The sequence below is a fragment of the Coturnix japonica genome, chromosome 38 (assembly GCF_054131305.1).
Source record: "Coturnix japonica strain WE chromosome 38, WE-NBRP24, whole genome shotgun sequence".
Classification (NCBI taxonomy): Eukaryota; Metazoa; Chordata; class Aves; order Galliformes; family Phasianidae; genus Coturnix; species Coturnix japonica.
The window spans coordinates 2331666-2349547 of NC_140700.1; the positions used below are offsets into that span (position 1 = coordinate 2331666).

Genomic DNA, 17882 nt, shown 5'->3' on the forward strand with positions numbered 1-17882 from the left:
AAGCTGGCACAGAATGGCCTTCTGGAAAACCCCCTGGGCTTCACAATCAATATTAGCCATTGTAGCATAAAATACCTGTACAGGAATGTCTAGTTTTTTAACTGGCTTTTTAACTGGCAATATGAACATTACTCAGAATGAGCAAAGCCATACTGATCTGCTTGACCAGCTTCCTTCTCAGTGATTTCTGCACTGCATGTCTGTGAACTTCATGGAAATATGCATTTCTATTACCTGTTTGCTTTTGAATTAACCATATAAAACATCAAAGCGCCACAGCCTCTTTGAACACAGAAATTTAAGACCTTTGACTTCTAAAGCTATTCTTATACACAGCCTACATTAACTTTCTTTCTTCCCCAAGCCATCAAAGAACTGAATGGAAAATAGCACCATAATGCTTCCTTCATGTGAAACGAAAACCAAGGTCGTGGCTGGGAAGCCACAACATGCTGGAAAGGAACTAAGATGAGCAAACTCAGTACTCACTGCTATAGTGGATCCATTTTTGCCAACTCCACCTGTGAAGATTACACCAAAGTAGTTTGTACAGGAAAATATGGTTCCTGCAACAGTACAGAGAGCTGGGAATATTTTCACCTGAATATTCAGTATTGGGATCTTCAATGGAAAAGAGAAAAGAAGTTAAAGATGCACAAGCACACTAAAGGCAGGTTTAACACTTGTGGTGCACTCAAACACTCCACTTTCCAATGCTACAGAGACTTAAGTTTTTATTATTACTTATGTATACAGAGCACATCAGAGAAGTGTGTATTCTACCAACGATGCTTCCATTAAGCTTCCCATGAAGTGGGGACACGTCTTCAGTCACTTGGAAAGAGCTGCCAAAAGCAGGTAGGAACTGAAACCCAGAAGCTACAGCACCCAGTTACCAAGTGGGAAGATGGAGGCATCGGTAATCCCTTCTGAAACTGGTTGCAGGATGCACAGCTGCAGCCTATGATCACAGCAGGCAAAGCAAGAGGGACTGGGGGTGATTAAATAATGCCCTGTAAGAAGCTGGGTACTGCCCTATAGGCAGGGCAGTGAACAGATCAGACAAGTCATATCAGTCAAGCAAGCCTTGGAGCACAAGCAGTTGGTTGCTAAGTGGAAAAAGTGAGTGCAGTCAGACCTGAAAAGCAGTTATTTCCTTCACTTGGTGACAGTGTTTTGAGCAGAACAGGAGAAACTAGAAATAGAGACAGTTCAAATAAACCACAGCAAATACATTATGGGAGCAGGTTTTGAGACAGGGCTGCACAACAACGCCTTCCAACTCGATCTGCAGCACCAATGAAACCTTCCCAGGCTCTTTGCTGAGCAACTTCAACCAAACTAACACTCGGCCCCCAGCAGCAATGAGCCCAGCCACAAACAGAGGCCCCAGAGAGGTCAGGTTGTTTCTATTTCTCAGCTGCACTCAGTGTAGCTTTTAGCAGATAGGGATCATTAATTTTTCTGCTGTGTTTAACATGTTACGCTGCTCAACAGCTTAATCTCTTGATCTTTACAGGGCTGCGTGTGGCAGTGTTAACTCCTTGCTGGTAGGCATCCTCTGAAAGCCAGCAAAGAAAGAGGTATTTCTAGCAAACAAAAGGCAGGTTGCTACAGACCAGAGCAATAACTGTGATCATCCATTAACATTAGGAGGCACAGGACCTGGGAAGGTCTCACCTGTGGTTAAGAAAGGTGCTGTCATGGTGGATTTTCTGCCAGGAGGAGGAAAGCAATGGTGTGCCTTGTATGGGAATCAAGAGATGAAAGCTGAAGTTGACCAACAAAAAAGGGATTTTTGCTGGGGAAAAAAAGAGTTTCCAAAGTATCTGATTCAAAGAGAAAGGCCACAATGCACAGAGAGCTGCTCCAAAGCAGGGCACGTCCTGGTTAAACAAGCATACCAAGGTCTGGCTGGCAAAAGCAAACACGTTAACAAAAACAAGTGGCAACAGGCAAAGAGTGGATTAAAGAATGGTTGCTGGGGAGTGAATTCAAGCAAATCCTTCAATAGAAGACAAACCTCAGGCCTGCAGACTCATCGTGGATTCTTCCAGGGTTCTGTGAGTGGTTAAAACAGAACTAGGAAGCAGACAGACGTGGGCAGCAGCCAGAGGGACCCACACGACTTGTGTTTGCTCACTTTACTCACAGCTTTGCAAATGAGATCTCAGCTGAAGAGCTGCTCATCATCCACTGAGACAACAGAGCAGCAGCAGATGTCAGACAGCACCTAGACACACTGGAAAACCCCACACTGACACAGCACAGGCAGCTCACAGAGCAAAGCCAATGAAAGCAACGATTGACCAAATACACAGCTCTGTATTCAGCAAGTTGAGATTGTTTTGCTTGTCACACATCAGCATCAGAAAGTGGAATATTTGAGCACACCACCACATGTTTCATTCCATTCACTTCCCCTCCCCAAGAAACAAATCCCAACACCAAAGCACCAATTCTGCTGTCATAGGAAATGTTAAATAGGGGTGGTTTCCTTATGTGATATATTTTGCTCTGCAAATAGCAAACTGTGTTTATCTCTGTAAATAACAGCAATCCCACAAGGAGAAAAAGGAAACCTCCTAATTGCCATGGGAAGCCTGATGGCATTTACTCTCTGGGGAGATTCCTCCATAATTCCAGAGCTGGACTTCAAAACAGCATTGGGAATTAGTTCCTCCAAATGCTGTAACAAAGCACTTCTCATAGACTGCATGATTTTGCTGGGAAAAAAAATACCATAATAACCCAAAGTTCACCCTGCCCCAAGTCCCACCACAGGTTGCTGTGGCAGAAATTGTTCTTTTTCTGCTTTCCTTTCAAAAATAAAGAGAGAAAAGGAAACTGAATAAATTGGGAAATCCCAGCTGGGAAGCTAAGCAGTAGCTGCATGGATATTGGTGGTAGTAATGGCTTTGGAGAAGCCTGGCACCAGAAGCACAACCTGCAGCCTTCATTGCTTATGTAGAGAAGATTCTATCCCTGCTGATGCTCTTTATGCACTTTGTAGCACCACTCGTGATTTCTGGGAGGGTTTCAGCTCAAGCCAAAAAGCACACGAAGCAAAATGGAGACAACCAAGGTTAGCTCCTCATGCCAGACATTCTCTCCAACATTAGAAGGTTCATTTCTCTGGTTTTAGGAAGCAGATTAGGGGGGGGAAACAATCAATCAGTGATTTGGGGGTGATGTGATTCAGAATTTTTGACCATCTCTTGGTTTTATGGCAAATCAAGATTCCCTTATCCACCTTCAGAATGATGTTCTGAGCACACGGACATGATCAGGAAGGAAAACCCTCCAGGGAACCAACCCTTCAGAAGTTACTTTTAAACATCTGTTTCTGTTTAATATATACATGTGTATTTACATACATCCAAAGGCCCAGCGTGGCTTTGTGAATGCTGAACCAATAGAATACATAACAGGTGAGTGACACCTTGCAGCAGCAGCTGAGCTGCCCTCTGAGCCAGGCAGCCCTTGAAGCCCACCTGCACCCAGGCTCAGCCTTGAGGGGTCTTTTTAAAGACAACCAATTTGTTTTGTGTTCTGTTGCCACCAGGAGCTGAGGCCAAATTATCTACTGTTGGTCCCCAGCTGATCTCCAAACTCTCCTCCATACCATCAGTCCAATTCAGTACTGCTCCTGATCTACCTTGTGGCATGAAATGCATTCAAGTTATGGCCAGCTCACTCAACGGAAGCTGGGTTTCAAAGGTGCATTTAAGTATGAGAAACATTTGGTAGCTTCCTACCTGCAAAATATGATAAAATAAAGGAAAATAAAGGCGTTTTCTTTTCAATTAACTCTGGTAAAACCAGAGCGTACATTAATTGCCATTTCTTTGCTAATTGTAAGGAAAGAGGAAGAAACCAAAACCTTCCCCTCTCAAAGGAAGGCTGCAGGCAGGTGGTTCTTCTGGGTATCTATGAGATTATTCATAAAGGATAAAGATAAGAACATGAACAAAATTACCAGAGATTGCCAAAAAGGTGGTCCTCCAATCACTGCCAGTAAATGCATGATTATTATGAAGATTTGCACTTCAGTCACATCAATTCTGATTAAGCACAAAAAGCCAAAAAGAGAAGCAGAATTACTCAAAGCAGTTTCAAGTCAATTATCTGCAAGCTCAGCAGCTGCCCTTTATCGTGCACAGTGTAAAGAACTTGGAGATCCTGAGGAAAACAGAAGAGGCATCAATACCTTAACAAGCAAAAATACATTTCAGTTTCACTGTTAAAGTTAAAGCCATGCTTGTTTTACACTTTATTCGTTTCATGGTGCAATAAAAATCCATTTTGCCCTTAATTTTGTTCCAGCTGACCACTGCAGAAGTGATCAGTTTTAACCTTACCAATAAAGAAAAACAGATGGTAATATTTGAAAGACACTTTTAGCCACTATTATTTCTGCTGTATTATTCCCCCAATGAATGTTCTCTCTGAAAAGCATCGTGCTTGAAAACAAAACATGAATCCCTGAAGATGGATGCAAACATAAGGTACAGACAGTTGCAGTGCTGCAGCATCCAGCAGTGAGAGCTGCAGCAGGGCAGGAAGGAAAGGCTCACAGGAAAGACTGAGTTTAAGTCTTTGTTTTGAGGATCATAAGACAAAGTCTGAGCTAGAAAGAAGGGAAAGCAAAGCCCTACAAAGCAGCTCCAGGAATAGGAGTCAAAGATGGAAGTAAAATGCAAAGAGGACTCTGGTGTGTGATATGGAGCCATGTGATGCCATTTCATACTCAAATCCTGTATCACAAACAATCCTTTTGGCCAATTTATGGCACATTGGACAGCTCTACCTCAATCCACAGCCCCCAGACTCCAATAAGAACAGCACTGAGCAGCTGGGAAGGGTCCAGCAATTACCTAGAAGCTTCCTGTGTTAAGAACTCCTCTCTGGTTTAATTGCAGAACCAATGAGTTTTGACTACTGTGCTGCATAAGGGCACTACATGGCTCCTTAGGACAGGAGACAAGATTTAAGATCTACTGATGACAAATTAAAAGCTTAAGCCATCAACAAAAATAAAGTGCATCATCTTAAGGTCAAGGGTGAAAACATTAGGAAACATATACCTAAGGGGACCCTCTTGTCACCATCAATACAGCCACTGTCAGATGACTTTTCAGAGGACACTGCATCATTGCACTATATGCCTGATGTTGGAATTACCCAGTGGTTTTCTGGTTTGTTTTCCAGGCTCCTACTGCCAGATGGCTGCTGCTCAGGAGTCAAACAGTGTAGGAATCTGAACTGGGAACCCATCAAAGCCAGATCACAACAGGGAACAACCCTGGGAAGCAGAAGCTGGGTAAAATGGAAAGGAGCCACACCGTTCCTCTATTCATTTAACTAGAGCTGATGCTGTGTTTGCAGTCATTTTAAATGCAGGCTGCTTCTATGAGCCACATTTCATCCCAGCATCTCCAAAGAGCAGCTCCTTGCTGCCCAAACCCAGCAGCTCAGCCTGCTTCCTCCGCAGTGCGGCAGCACCAACAGGGTCAGGAAACTGGCTCCAAGTGACCCAGCTAAAAGGAAAGGGAAAGAGGTTCCTATCCCAGTTCATAGCGTATCAGCTTTCCTTCTGCATACTTTGCAGCCTCCTGAGTGATGCAAGCACAGCACAGAGGGCAGTGGAAGGTCTGTGCTGCCCTTCTTAGCAGCAGAATTGAACAAGGAGGGAGTAAAAGCACAGCAACAAGCTTTGACTTCTGACCGCAGTAGAAGCAGACCACTACCAGCAGACAGAAAAGCTGTAAACAGCCCTTAAAAAACATCACAGTAATAAAGACTGGAAGGAGAATGCCTAGCCATTTGAAAAACTAAAGCAATACTGGTTTTGTCAGCAAAGCTACTGAGAAAAGGTAACATCCTGCACAGCAGCCTGTATTGGTGGTTAGGGATGTTATTTGCAGAGCAGGTGGATACACAGTTCCTGCCTAAATACTCCAGAAATAGAGCTTTTCCTTTGAGACAAAGTTCTTTTGCACACTGAGGTGCCTCTTCCTATAAGGATAGGAAGACAAAATACTGCATAAGAAATTAAAATGTTTTTGTTTAAATGGAAAAGGAGAGGTGGCACCTGCACAAGGAGAGAGAAAGTGGCATTTGGCAATTAAGAGCAGGAGAAGCCCTGGGTTGTGCAGCCCCTGGTGGTATTACAGCAGCACAGCCTGGTACTGTCCACAGACCTACAGGAAACCATTTCAAAGCAAGAAGGGAATGAGTCAGTTCAAAGCCTGAATCTATTTTCTCCTTGTGTTTGTGTGTTTAAATGCTTTGGTGGACATCCTAAGGAAAACAAGTGGGAAGAATTAGCAGCACAAGTCCTGCAGCTCGAGTATGGGGGCTCCTCACAGCCTCTTCTATGGGATATTTTCAGCAATCACTCGGGGCCACACTTCCCCTAACCTGACAGCTTTCTGCCTGCTGTTTCCTGATAGATTGAGACACGTCAGCATTGCCCAAACAGTCTGTGTAGCTCGGCTGATGTGGAGATGTATGGCACAACACGTAGCTGCTCCCCTGAACCTAAGGAACAAAGATGAAACAGTTCCCTGAGACATGCCCACGTTACAATAGAGGGATATAAAGTTACTGCAAAGTTCCTCAACACAAACAAAGTGGTTTAGTTCCAAAAATTACCTCGTCAAATAAACCAAAGATTGTTTCATCTCCTACAAAACAAACAGAGGACCCCAAATTCAGCTCTGCTATAAAAATCACCAAAGAACAAAGAGCAGACTGAAGGCAAAGCGACAAAGAACCCAGACGTGGTTTAACCACCTCAGAATGCCTCAAAAGAGCCTTTAACTGCAAGGCTGGGAAAAAAACACTGAAAGTGACTGATAGCTCACTGTGCTAAGAACAGAGGACAGCAAAGCAAGCAGGGACTGGATCAAATGACACCAACAACTACATGCTCCCAGCGAGAGCTCAATAAAGATTAACTGAGAATACCTGAGGGCTTTAGAACACACAAAGCCAGAGAAGTGTGAAAGCTGTGAGTTTAAAAGGTGCTTTTCATGCTGTGCTGGTGTTCTTGACCCCGTGTGGCTGCAGCACTCCTGCAGCTGCTGAAGGTGCTTACAAAGACTTGCAGCAGGAATGCACACACTGCAACACACTGCACCTGCTCACCTGCCCTGATTTAACTAATTAAAATCCTAGCTGATCTTCTAAAGAATCTCTCCATAAGCTAGAAGTGTAAGCAAACCCCATTAGCAATCTAGCTTCCCCCCCCCCCCCCCCCCCCTCCTTAATGCATTAAAAGCCTTTCTGCCAGCAGAAGCGACTGCAAGGCTTGGCTATGGTGAAGGAACCCACACACCCCATGTTGTGCCCCTTTGACAGCACCTCCAAGACAGGGCTATGGTTATACCTTCACATCAAAATGACTGCCACTTGAAGCAGCTATCAGATGTCAAATAGCATAAATAGCAATTTCCTGTAGCTTATCCATTGCAGAGACAGAGCGAGGCTGGAATGAAATCTATCCCATCGATCTCAAACTGCAAAATAAGTGTGATGCTGTCTGTGCACCAGGCAAATCACCTGGAATCAGCAGCAGCATCCTCATTGATTAGTTAAGACTAAAAATACAGATGCCAGAGAGCATCCAAATGCAAGAATTTAAGGTGATTAAGGCTGTTCTGGAATTTGGCATGCCTAAAATTAGCGCATGTGATAGGAACTGACACAGGTAAACACTCCATATTCTGCTGCTGGAGGGCAAGAAGCAGAACTCACACCCACTGCATGCAGCGGTGCCACCAAGCAGCATCTATTTGTGAAGCATGGCAATGCATCCTTCCCAAGGATGGGGTCAATGGTGGAGTCTAGACAAATCTCCATTAGTTCCTCCCCAGCTGTGCAAAGGGACAGAACTCTTCCCTCTCCCCTGCACTGCACCCATTCTAACCTATTCACTTTCCTCACAGCACACCCACATTGCCCAAGGGATGCTGCACACACCTGGCTGCTAACACCACTGGATTTAAAGCAGGGGCCATGCCTAGTAGGATGCTGAAAGAAGAGATTGTGCTGAAACACTGCATGGAAAACAAACAAGAATGGTATAATGGTAATCAGCACAGCTTTAATTAAGGATGTGCCAGTCTGAAATAGAGAAGATTTTCATTTTAAAGTCTGATGCAGTTCTGAGAAGGCTATTACAGGGCCACCCTTATGCCCCCAGAGAATTCAAGGATAACTCCTGGTGAATAATCCAGGAGAAATAAGAAACCTCAAAAACCAACTCACATCCTATTAGTGGCATCTGATCACAGGGAGCAGACCACTCTGATACACAACACTAGAAAAGCTGTAATAAGAAAGAAAAGTCCTTCCTGAAGGGTGGCAAAGCAGCAGAAAGGATTCTGAGAATCCAGACAGGCAGAAAGTGAAGTCACTTCATGGAGCTACAAGCAGAGTTAAGAGACTGGAAGATGAGGGTGAAGCCATATAGCTCAAGAGAAGCATTTCTAAGCAGTAACCAGCAGCTTTGTGCTAACACACAGCATACAGCTCCCTATATGAGCTCATTCCTTTTTTATCCCTGGTGAGTTGGTATGTAAAGAAATACCTCTCTACAGCTTCTTACAGCACACTGACAGAGCTGCTTCCATAGCCCTTGTTATCATCCGGGTGAAGGTCTGCAACAAAACAAGCAATGCTCACAGCAAGCTGTTCCTCTTCAGGGCAGCCTTGCTTTGTTTCCAAGCAAAAGCACGATGCTTTCAGAGAAAAACCATGTTGTTAGATTGGATTTTTACTGCTCTTTCATACTTAGCAAACGTTTTCTCCTGCTCTTACAGCACAAAGATGTGTTTCCTATCCCAGTTACTCTGTGCATGACAAAGGTGCTGGCGAGGCTCAGTCCATGCCACCACTGCTGGGAGCATTAAGGCTTTACCGTGTAGTTCCAGAACGTGGGCCCCAGGGATCCTGTGAGGAGGTGCATGACTATAGTACAGAGCACCGACTCTGTAACATCAAATCTACATGCGAGGGAAAGAAACATTGCAAAACGTTTATTTTTAAGCACTTGGGTTTTGGTGAACCCAGCAGAGCAGATTTGTTTCGGAGGTGTAAAATAAGATGCAGAAAACCACTGTGCCATGTTATAAGAGTCATCACTGAGAGTGCTTAAAGGGTGAGAAAAAGGGCTTTAGCAACCACAAAATGGGACTGCATTAACAAATTCAAAGTGCTGTCACCCATGTGGGATTTACAGATAGACCTTACGCAATTCAGTGTTCTACTCAACATGTGACAAAGTGTGATGGTTATTGGATAAGGAAACAGGATTCAACTCCAGGTCATAACAATTAAGAACAGCCCAAGACCTCTCATCTCCCCATCCCATCCTCAAGCCCATACAGCACAAAGTATGTCAATGTTAACAAGTCCTTCTTGGGGCAGTGCTTCACAAAGTCCACTTAGAACAGCAGCAACCAACATGCCCTGTGGTCAGGAAGGGAGCAAAGCAGCACCAAGAGCACAATGTGCTTTGTAGTCCCATGCCCCAATCTCCATCCGATACCCATTTTCTGTTTCACTACCACAGTCAGTGCTTAAGGAGATCTAAAATCCTTGTTTTAGGGAACACAGGAAGAGAAAGTCGCACACAACACATGACTGGTATTTCTGAACAGCTACACTTCTCTTCCTACATTACTCACCTTGGCATGTGCTTAACTTTGCTCAGATGCTGGCAGCAAGAAGCCTATTGTGTGCTGACCATTCTGCCAGGTTACCTCATCAAGCTGGTAAGAGCCCTGAGCCAATTAAGGCACAACTGATTAGTCATACATCAAGAACATGCACTTGTCAGTGCTAATTTATTGAGCACATTGAACGTGTAGCTTATTGGAAGGTTCTGTTTGATGAAACAACTCATTGGGCTTTACAAGTGTCACCCTGAATCAAGCTGCAGTTTAGAAACAGCTGCAGTCAATTCTCGTCCAGAATGGCAAACTAAAAGGATTTCAAAGATAAGAGATTTCCTGAGAAGTGAACCAACCAAGAACAGGAAACAGACACTTACACTGCCCTAAATCACACCAGTCAGCACTGACACAGCCCTTCTGCAGCACACAGCTCTGTGGGGAAGATTTGTACCCTCCTCCTCTATGTACACAATTCCCTTTGGCAGCCCCAGGCAGATAAGCAGCATGTCTGTCCCAACAGAAAATGGAACTGATGAGGCTGGGAAACTCACAGGGTTGTGTTTATTACTTCAAATTCTGCATAGCAGCACTATGCTCTGAGAGATTGTTCTTCCATCTGTTGTATCCCTGCCTACCAAGCGTGCAGTGGGATTACTCAGGCTGAGCAATGACCTACAAATCTGAGCACGAGACAACAATGTGTTTTCATAAGGGAAGCATTGCAGCAAGAAAAGAATGTTCATCATCACAACACAGAAGAGAAAGGCTGTGAGACACACACTGGAACTCAAATGCTTTGTTTGAAGGGACGTTATAGAGTTTAGCCTCAACCCATCCCAATTTACCATAGCACCACTTGGGTGCTATGAAATATAAAACGCCAAAGAGATGGGCTTAATTCTGGTTGGTTTCTGAAACACAGCTCCAGTTATTTGCTTTCTCCTTTCTAACTCAGCAGTCATACAGCAGCAGGGCTCACAAGGAAAACCAACTGGAACTGCTTGAACTGTTCCCTCCTCTCAGCATTTACTGATATACCATTATAAATCTTTATAATATATATCCTTATAATCCTCATCCTTAGGAACTAATTCCCATTGTTTATATACACAACTGATTTCTACCAGTGCCAACTTGCCATATTCAACAGGGTTAGGGTAAACCCAGTGAATAACTCACAGGAGAAGTGATGGAAATCACGATGCATCCTCTTGTCTCTGGGTGGGTTGCAGTGATCTCAGCACCACCCATCAAGCTCAGCACAGCTGAGTGTGAAGGAATCCCTTCTGTTCTATGCCATGCACTGTCTGTGCTGCACCAGCATCTCTGCTGTGGTTTGTGCCCCTCAGAACAGCAGTTCAGTTGCAATGCAGAATCCAACTCTGCTCCAACAGTGATTAAGAGTTCCAGCTTCATTTCTAACCACCCTGGATTTGAGACAGCTCCTGCAGAGTCAGGCTGCCTGCACGCTGACCTTGCAAGGTTAAATGCAAAACTGAGTCTGCAGAAACAGCTTCTAACATATTTCCTAAAGCCAGAGCAATGAGCAGCTATGGAACAGAATCCAAGCAGAAAAAGCCTGGGTCTAGAACTAGAGTTACTAATCACAACAGCACAGCTAACAGCAGCAAACTCCATTCAGGTTTTATGCCCCATCTCTCTGAATGACCTCCAATTCTGCAGGATGCCCCCAGGACACCAGACCTGCTTCCACACAGACATGTAGAATTAAGCTGGATGTAACAGCTCAATGTCTGTGACACAAGAGATGCAGTTTTCCAAACCAGAGATGCCCCAGTTATGGCACAGCTGTACTCACCCAGCACTAAGCCTGAAGCACAGCACACTCTGCATTATGGCACAGCTATTCCACAACCCAGAGAAACCAGGGCAGGAAAACAACGTAACTATTTGCACCACCAGAATATCATGTTATCCTGCAATTCCAGACCACCCTTCAGCAGTGCAGCACATCCCAGCTCCCCCACAAGCCCATTTCTAGGGGAGATGCCTGTTTCTGAACAAAGCCTCCATACAACACACCAGCCTTGCTACTCCCCGCTGCCCCTGTACTGTTGATGTTGCTATAATGACTCGTAGTGTGACATACCCAACTTCCAGAGGGATCCAGCTTCCTCACTGTGGATGCTTACACAATACTGACCTCTAGCGACTCTGAGCCACTGATGTTGATGAGAGGAGAAAGAACCAAAACAGCTGCTGTGTTCAGTAATTCAGTTTTTGGCCTCTACCTGCAATAAATACTCCAGAGCAGTTTAGCAGAAGCAATCTAATTTGCTCCTCCTTCAGGGCAAACACTGCTGCTCTGCAGATGGACTTTATCAGCAAGCCAAGTTGATTATAGGCTTAACTGTTCAAACTTGAACTGCGTTTAAGGAGAAAAGTATTAATCTGTCTTTATCAGCCTGTTGCTGTTCTGAGCCACTAACAGTTTCCCTACTGAACTGACCTCTGTAGTTAAATGCAGTTTCTATGTTGCACCTGAGGATACACAGACAGGAACAAAACACTGCACGCTAAAACCTCTGCTGCCCATTCCAACAGCTGTCTCTGATTCTTATGAGCTTATGAGCAAGAACAAGGAAGCCCATGTGTGCCTGCAGATCTGAAGAGGCAGATGCAATATTGACTTGTGCTCAGCCTCACATTTGGAGAAATGGAAAACTCAGAAAACAGTAATTTCTAACAGTGAGAATCAGTCCACAGAATAAACAGGCTCAGCTTTTTCACCATAGAAACAAATGTCAGCTTGTGGCAGCCTATTAACCTTATGACACCAGGCAAAGGAAGAAACAGATGTGTTTACAGCACAGTGTAGGCTGTTATCTGAATTGCCTTCTCTAAGCTAGCTACATTCTGATGGATCGAGTTTTCATAACGTAAGGCCATGGAGAACAACAGCATCTGCTGCGGTGTGAAGATCCTCACCAGAGCTAAAGCCAAAGTTACAGTGAACAGCAGGAATCATGCACACGTCTGCTCAGGACAGAGACGTGCCAGGCAGCTTTGACACCTACATCTGCAAAGTCAAGCACATGCCAAGGTTTTCTGCTCTTTGACTGATAAGAGGAAATCTGCCATTATCAGCAGCCCACAATGCTCACAGGGAGCTACAGAGCATTCAGTACTGAGAGCTTCAGTAGAGTGTGACAAAAACAGCCTTAAAAACAGACCTTGTTATGAGCCAAGTGTCTTATTAGTGCTCTGCCCATAAGAACTGGGACAGACCAGAGATCCAGAACTGCTTTAGCACCGAGTAGCTGCAGGTGAGCAACAACATCATAAACAGCACACATTGCAGCACTGTTTTAAAATCCCATATAAACTATGGGTGAATTTCAGAGGTTTCCAGGTGCAAATTCATTCTGCAGCTTATTTATTCGAAACATTTTAGGTTGCAACATCACACATCCCATATGAAGGCTAAGAAACCCCATCGCTCAGTCAGTCCTTGGGAACCTCACATACAAGTAAATGCAGCTTCAGCTGCTGGCTTCCTAGGCACCACATTTCCATATTATAACTGACAGAACAATAACCTACAGTGAAACAGATTCAGAAATTCAAGATGCAGTCACAGCATCAATTAATACACCGTCTTTAAGAGTTATGCTGCATAGTAAAGACACAGTCAAGTACACCACCAGAAGTAACACCAAGAGAGAGGTGGTTAAAGCAGATTTCCACCACCTGACAAAGCTTTACCACCTCTGAGATGAAGCCCCATGTTCTCCCCCTTATATCTTTAAATCAAATCATAAGCTCCTAAGTAGACAAAGGGATATTTTACTACTCCTAGGACAAGCTAAACAACATTTAGTACTAACTAGGGATCTAACAGCTACCAAATGCTCTAAGCACATAGATACAAATATAAGCAATTTACTATTACTCCAATGCTAAGAGCTACAATCACAAGGAGGGAAGAGACAGGAAAGCCATCCAACTTTACTTTTCAGCCCAGGTTTACTTACATGCCAAAGCGCAACGTTCCAGAGACGTACGTCTGCCAATGTGCGCAGTAAAACATGAATGTTCCAGCAAAACAACAAAAGAACATCCAGTCAGGGTTCGTCCCCAGCTGCACAGCAATACAAGTTCCCAAAACCACAAAGACTGCAGAAGAAAATCAGTCACAGAGTAAAAATATAAAGTGTGTGTAAAGATCCTTACCAGCAGCATATCTAACAAAGGACCCAGACAGGAGAGCGTAAAGGGATCCTCATGGGTTTTGTTTTATAGACATTTATAAGAGATAAACATTTCTATTAACAATTAAGGCTATCACAATTCCTATCAATTAACAGAAGTTCTCAGCATTAAGAGTTGCTGTCTCCTCTATTTTTACTGAACTGAGCAGGATTGGACACCAGCAGATATGAGCAATTTAAGCCCGAGAATAGAATTGAGGGGTTCCCTCACCACAGCCAAGCTTTGTTGAACATCTTTCCCCATTTTAAGTTGCATTATATCGCTGAGAAAACTCAAGCTTTGCCATTCAAGATGCATAAGGCATTAGTTTATTTTAACGCAAGGCTCTGATAGGATTCATACAAATATAAAGCACAAGAGCTTCAGAATTTAAATAACTAAGAACAATTGATCACCTCCTTTAGTGAGGGTGAACTCCAGGCTGGCTCAGGGAACTCCACCTACCTGGTAGGGATGTGACCTGACCAACACTACCCAAACTCAGCCTTCCATTGCCCCACTGCTCAGATTCCAAATGTGCCCTGCAATAGTTCTGTACAAGTTAGAGCTAAGTTAATATAGGAGAGCACTTGACTGTCTGTTACAGTCAGTTTTCAGAACTAAGACTGAGGAAGCATACACAGAACCACTGAACTTAGTGATGTGCTTGAGAAGACATTCAGCTTACCAACACTACTGCCTATGGAGATAAAGCTAAATGGAAAACTAAACAATCCACAGATCAGTAAAGGAACTTTCCCTATATTCCAGATTTGGTCCTTGAAATACGAACTTAATCCTCTACTTCAATTAAACAAATGACGATACCTGTGGAAAGTGAATCACAGCCATGATCAAAAAGTTCTCCCAGGGGAGTGCTGCTGTTTGTCCTCCTTGCTTGCTTCCCATCTATAGCATCCAGAGATTGGTAGATAAAAAGGCCACAAGCACAGGCAATGTATGCCCAGGGAGGTGCCTAAGGAAGAAATTGGCAGTGAGGGTAAAGGATGTTTTAAACTGTAAGGACGTGGTTTAACTTTAGACCAGCTGAAACTCACTTTATAGCTTTGCATTTTCACACACTTCCTCACCTAGAGGTCTGTAAAGCCACGTGAATGGATCTTTCAGTAGCTTGCAGGGGCAGGCAAAGGGAGTTAGGGAACATGAAACAGCCAGTAATTGTTTGCTTTGTTACTAAGTTTAATTGGTGTAACGCGTTTTCTAAGCAGGAAGCTGCATCTGAAAAAAGACACCGCACTGCACATGCAAAGCAGGACAGAGTTGCACCCCTTCGAGCTTCTATTTCCTGTAGGGGAATTTGTAAGTTGGCTGAGCAACGGAGGAACTTTAACACCTTCCTAGCCCCAAAACATGGAACTGCTTCCCAAACACTCAGCTCACCTTCACCTTGCTCCCATGCTCAGACATTGGTTGTACTACACTTCCTGAGCTCTGTAAAGCTGCAGGGCTCCACAGCACAGCACCTCCACCATTATTTTTCCTACTGTGTAACAGCAGCTTTGCCAGATCTCTGCTAACAACCCTTAGTATTCATATCCTGTATAGCAATCTGTATGCCTATAGAGATGCAGGAGGTATCAAATTGCCTGGCTTCCTCTGGCCTACACAGCCTTGACTCATTTGTAGCACATCCAGCTGTTCTCTCCTCCTCTTGCATTGTTCTAAAGCTGCCACCCGCTCTGCTTTTAGCTGTGTGTCTATTCTACCTACTTGCATTTTCTCTTAGCTACCAGCAAAGCTGTAAGGGCAAGCTACATTCCTATGACTCCTCCTGTTGACAAAAGGTGTAGCCAACTTGCTCTTGAAAGGAGCAGAACTAAGACTGAGCTGCGAGGAAGAGCCAATTTACACCTCAAAGCAGTACTGCTTTCAGAAGAAAACTGTGTTTCTAGAATCCCCAAGTCCCATTTTCATCCCAGACAGCTGCCTGACACTTCAAAGCAAAATCCTGCAGCTCCAGCACAGAGCTGGCATCCCATTGCCACGCCAGCACACAGGGCTGCAGTGCCAGATGGCAATGAGATCAGGCTGAGCACCACCTCAGCAGAAAGCCCTTTTACAGCTGAAGTGAGAAGACAAACCCACTATGCTCAAACTGATAAACGTGTAACAACTGCAACACAGCCAACCAGGGCTGTATGGTTCCATAGCTTGCTTAGCGTGAACTTCAGAAGTTTCATTACTAACCACAATATAACCATGCTCTAAATGAAGCTGAGGTTCAGTGCCTTGTACTGTTAGCAGAGTAAGCGGCAAGTTACAGTCACGTAGCAATGCTGCTGTCTGAACCAGGAAGGAGCTGGGGTGCACAGCATCAACCTACATGGGTTTTATAGAGCTCATGAAGCCAGTAACTTGAAACGCCTTATAAAGACCTCTGCATCCTTGAAACTAGAAGTTACAAGAAGGTGAGACCTGAGAACAGGTCATGAGTATTTAGTACATTCAGCACAAAGGACACAGCTCCTGGCTCTTATCCAGCCTTCTCACATCACACACTGCTCAAGTGGCATGCTGCTCCAGGGGACTATCTTGTGTTCCCACAGCACATAATACATTGTGTCTGTGGTCCTCATCTGAGCTACTCCATAATACACTCTGCCAGGACCACACAGGATGCAGAAAGACACTCCTTTAACTCAGCACAGAGGGGTTAGATACATTAGCCATGGAGGAAGCAGCCTGCCCTGATCTCCTGAGAGCATTTTGCTTGTGCTCAGTCCCTGGTTTGATCTAACATTGCTCAGTGTTTTGCAACTCTAGCTGGGTTTGCAGCACCCATCTGCCAATCAAGTCACCCTGCTCTTCTTGTTGTGTAGCAATTCCAGCTCAGATAGCTGAAGGTGACTAACCCAGTCACAAACAGGGAAAGCAAACAGGCCGAAAGCTCCACAAGCTACGCAAGCAAGACATGTAAATCTATTTTTCAGTTGCCCGCACATGAATCATAGAATGGTTTGGGTTGGGAGGGACTTTAAAGATCATCTGGTTGCAAACCCCTGCCATAGGCAGGGATACCTACCTCTAGAACAGAATGAGCTCAAGGATATCCTTGAGGGGCTGCAGCATCATGCAGCAGGCCCATCACAGCTGCTGCCCTGACAGCTATTTTGGTATTGGACTCCACTTCACACAACACCTACTGGTCCATAGGAACCCTTCCACCAGCCCTCAGCAGAACACCCCAAAGCCTACAATGCTCTTCCTGCATGCAAGCACTCACCAAGGCACCAGCATTACAACCACTGGTATGGAAACTGTGCATTACCCATGGAAAGGCAGTTCCCCATAAACACAGGAGCCCAGCAGGGAACACTGCCAACTGCTATCAGATCACAGCAACTACACAGACCGTCACTGGCCCAGAACTTACCTGCTCTGTAGCTGTTGGGCAGTAGTATACTAATAGCAGGGTTGTAAATATATTTATTAACAGTCCAATGATGGTGATGAGATTCGGGGCAATCCAGGCTGGAACTCTTCCAACTAACCATTCCCAGTAACCTTGCATTAGAGGTTCAAGCAGCGACCGTCCAGCACTCTGATATTTGTGTTCTTCTAACCGTTTCAGCTGGTGCTTTGACAAAGGAGGTGTAGGCAACTGAACTAGTTTGCTTAACACACAGGCAGCAGCAGGACCGTGGGCACAGCCTGCAGGGGATTCCAGGTGCGACTCCCCATAGCGCCTCTTGAGGTTCCGATGCCCACTCATGGATTGGGTGGCGTCAGAGTTTTTGTTTGGCAGGTAACAGCTGTTACGGAGAATCATTAAGATCCTGCAACATAAAAGGGTTGAGATACATTGAAGGTGAAGGATGAAGGCAGGTGCAGCTGCTCCACAGAGCAAACTAAGACTGCATAGAAGTTGTCCCTTAAAAAAAAGAAGGATATTTGGAGAACTGTTGAGGGAAAGACAAGAAAGAACATTATCAATGCAGTTATGAAGTAGCAAGTTGCATTGTTTAC

The 17882-nt window shown here is 44.6% G+C and overlaps 1 protein-coding gene across 11 annotated transcripts in view; it reads right to left on the reverse strand.

The window, feature by feature from the left end:
* Positions 1-17882, reverse strand: part of CEPT1 (choline/ethanolamine phosphotransferase 1) — a 50119-nt gene that overhangs the window by 2535 nt on the left and 29702 nt on the right. For 5 of the 11 annotated variants that reach the window (XM_085527290.1, XM_015884936.3, XM_015884935.2 and 2 more), the window contains exons 2-6: positions 17290-17692; positions 14724-14871; positions 13679-13820; positions 3980-4064; positions 490-621 (exon numbers count right to left, since the gene is read on the reverse strand). In XM_085527290.1, the coding sequence (XP_085383416.1) occupies positions 490-621; positions 3980-4064; positions 13679-13820; positions 14724-14871; positions 17290-17685 (903 nt within the window). In that variant the 5' untranslated portion in view covers positions 17686-17692. Of the gene's footprint in view, positions 1-489; positions 622-3979; positions 4065-8926; positions 9012-13678; positions 13821-14723; positions 14872-17289; positions 17693-17882 lie in introns of all 11 variants that reach the window. The other 6 variants (XM_015884934.2, XM_085527288.1, XM_085527287.1 and 3 more) reach the window with 3 other exon arrangements.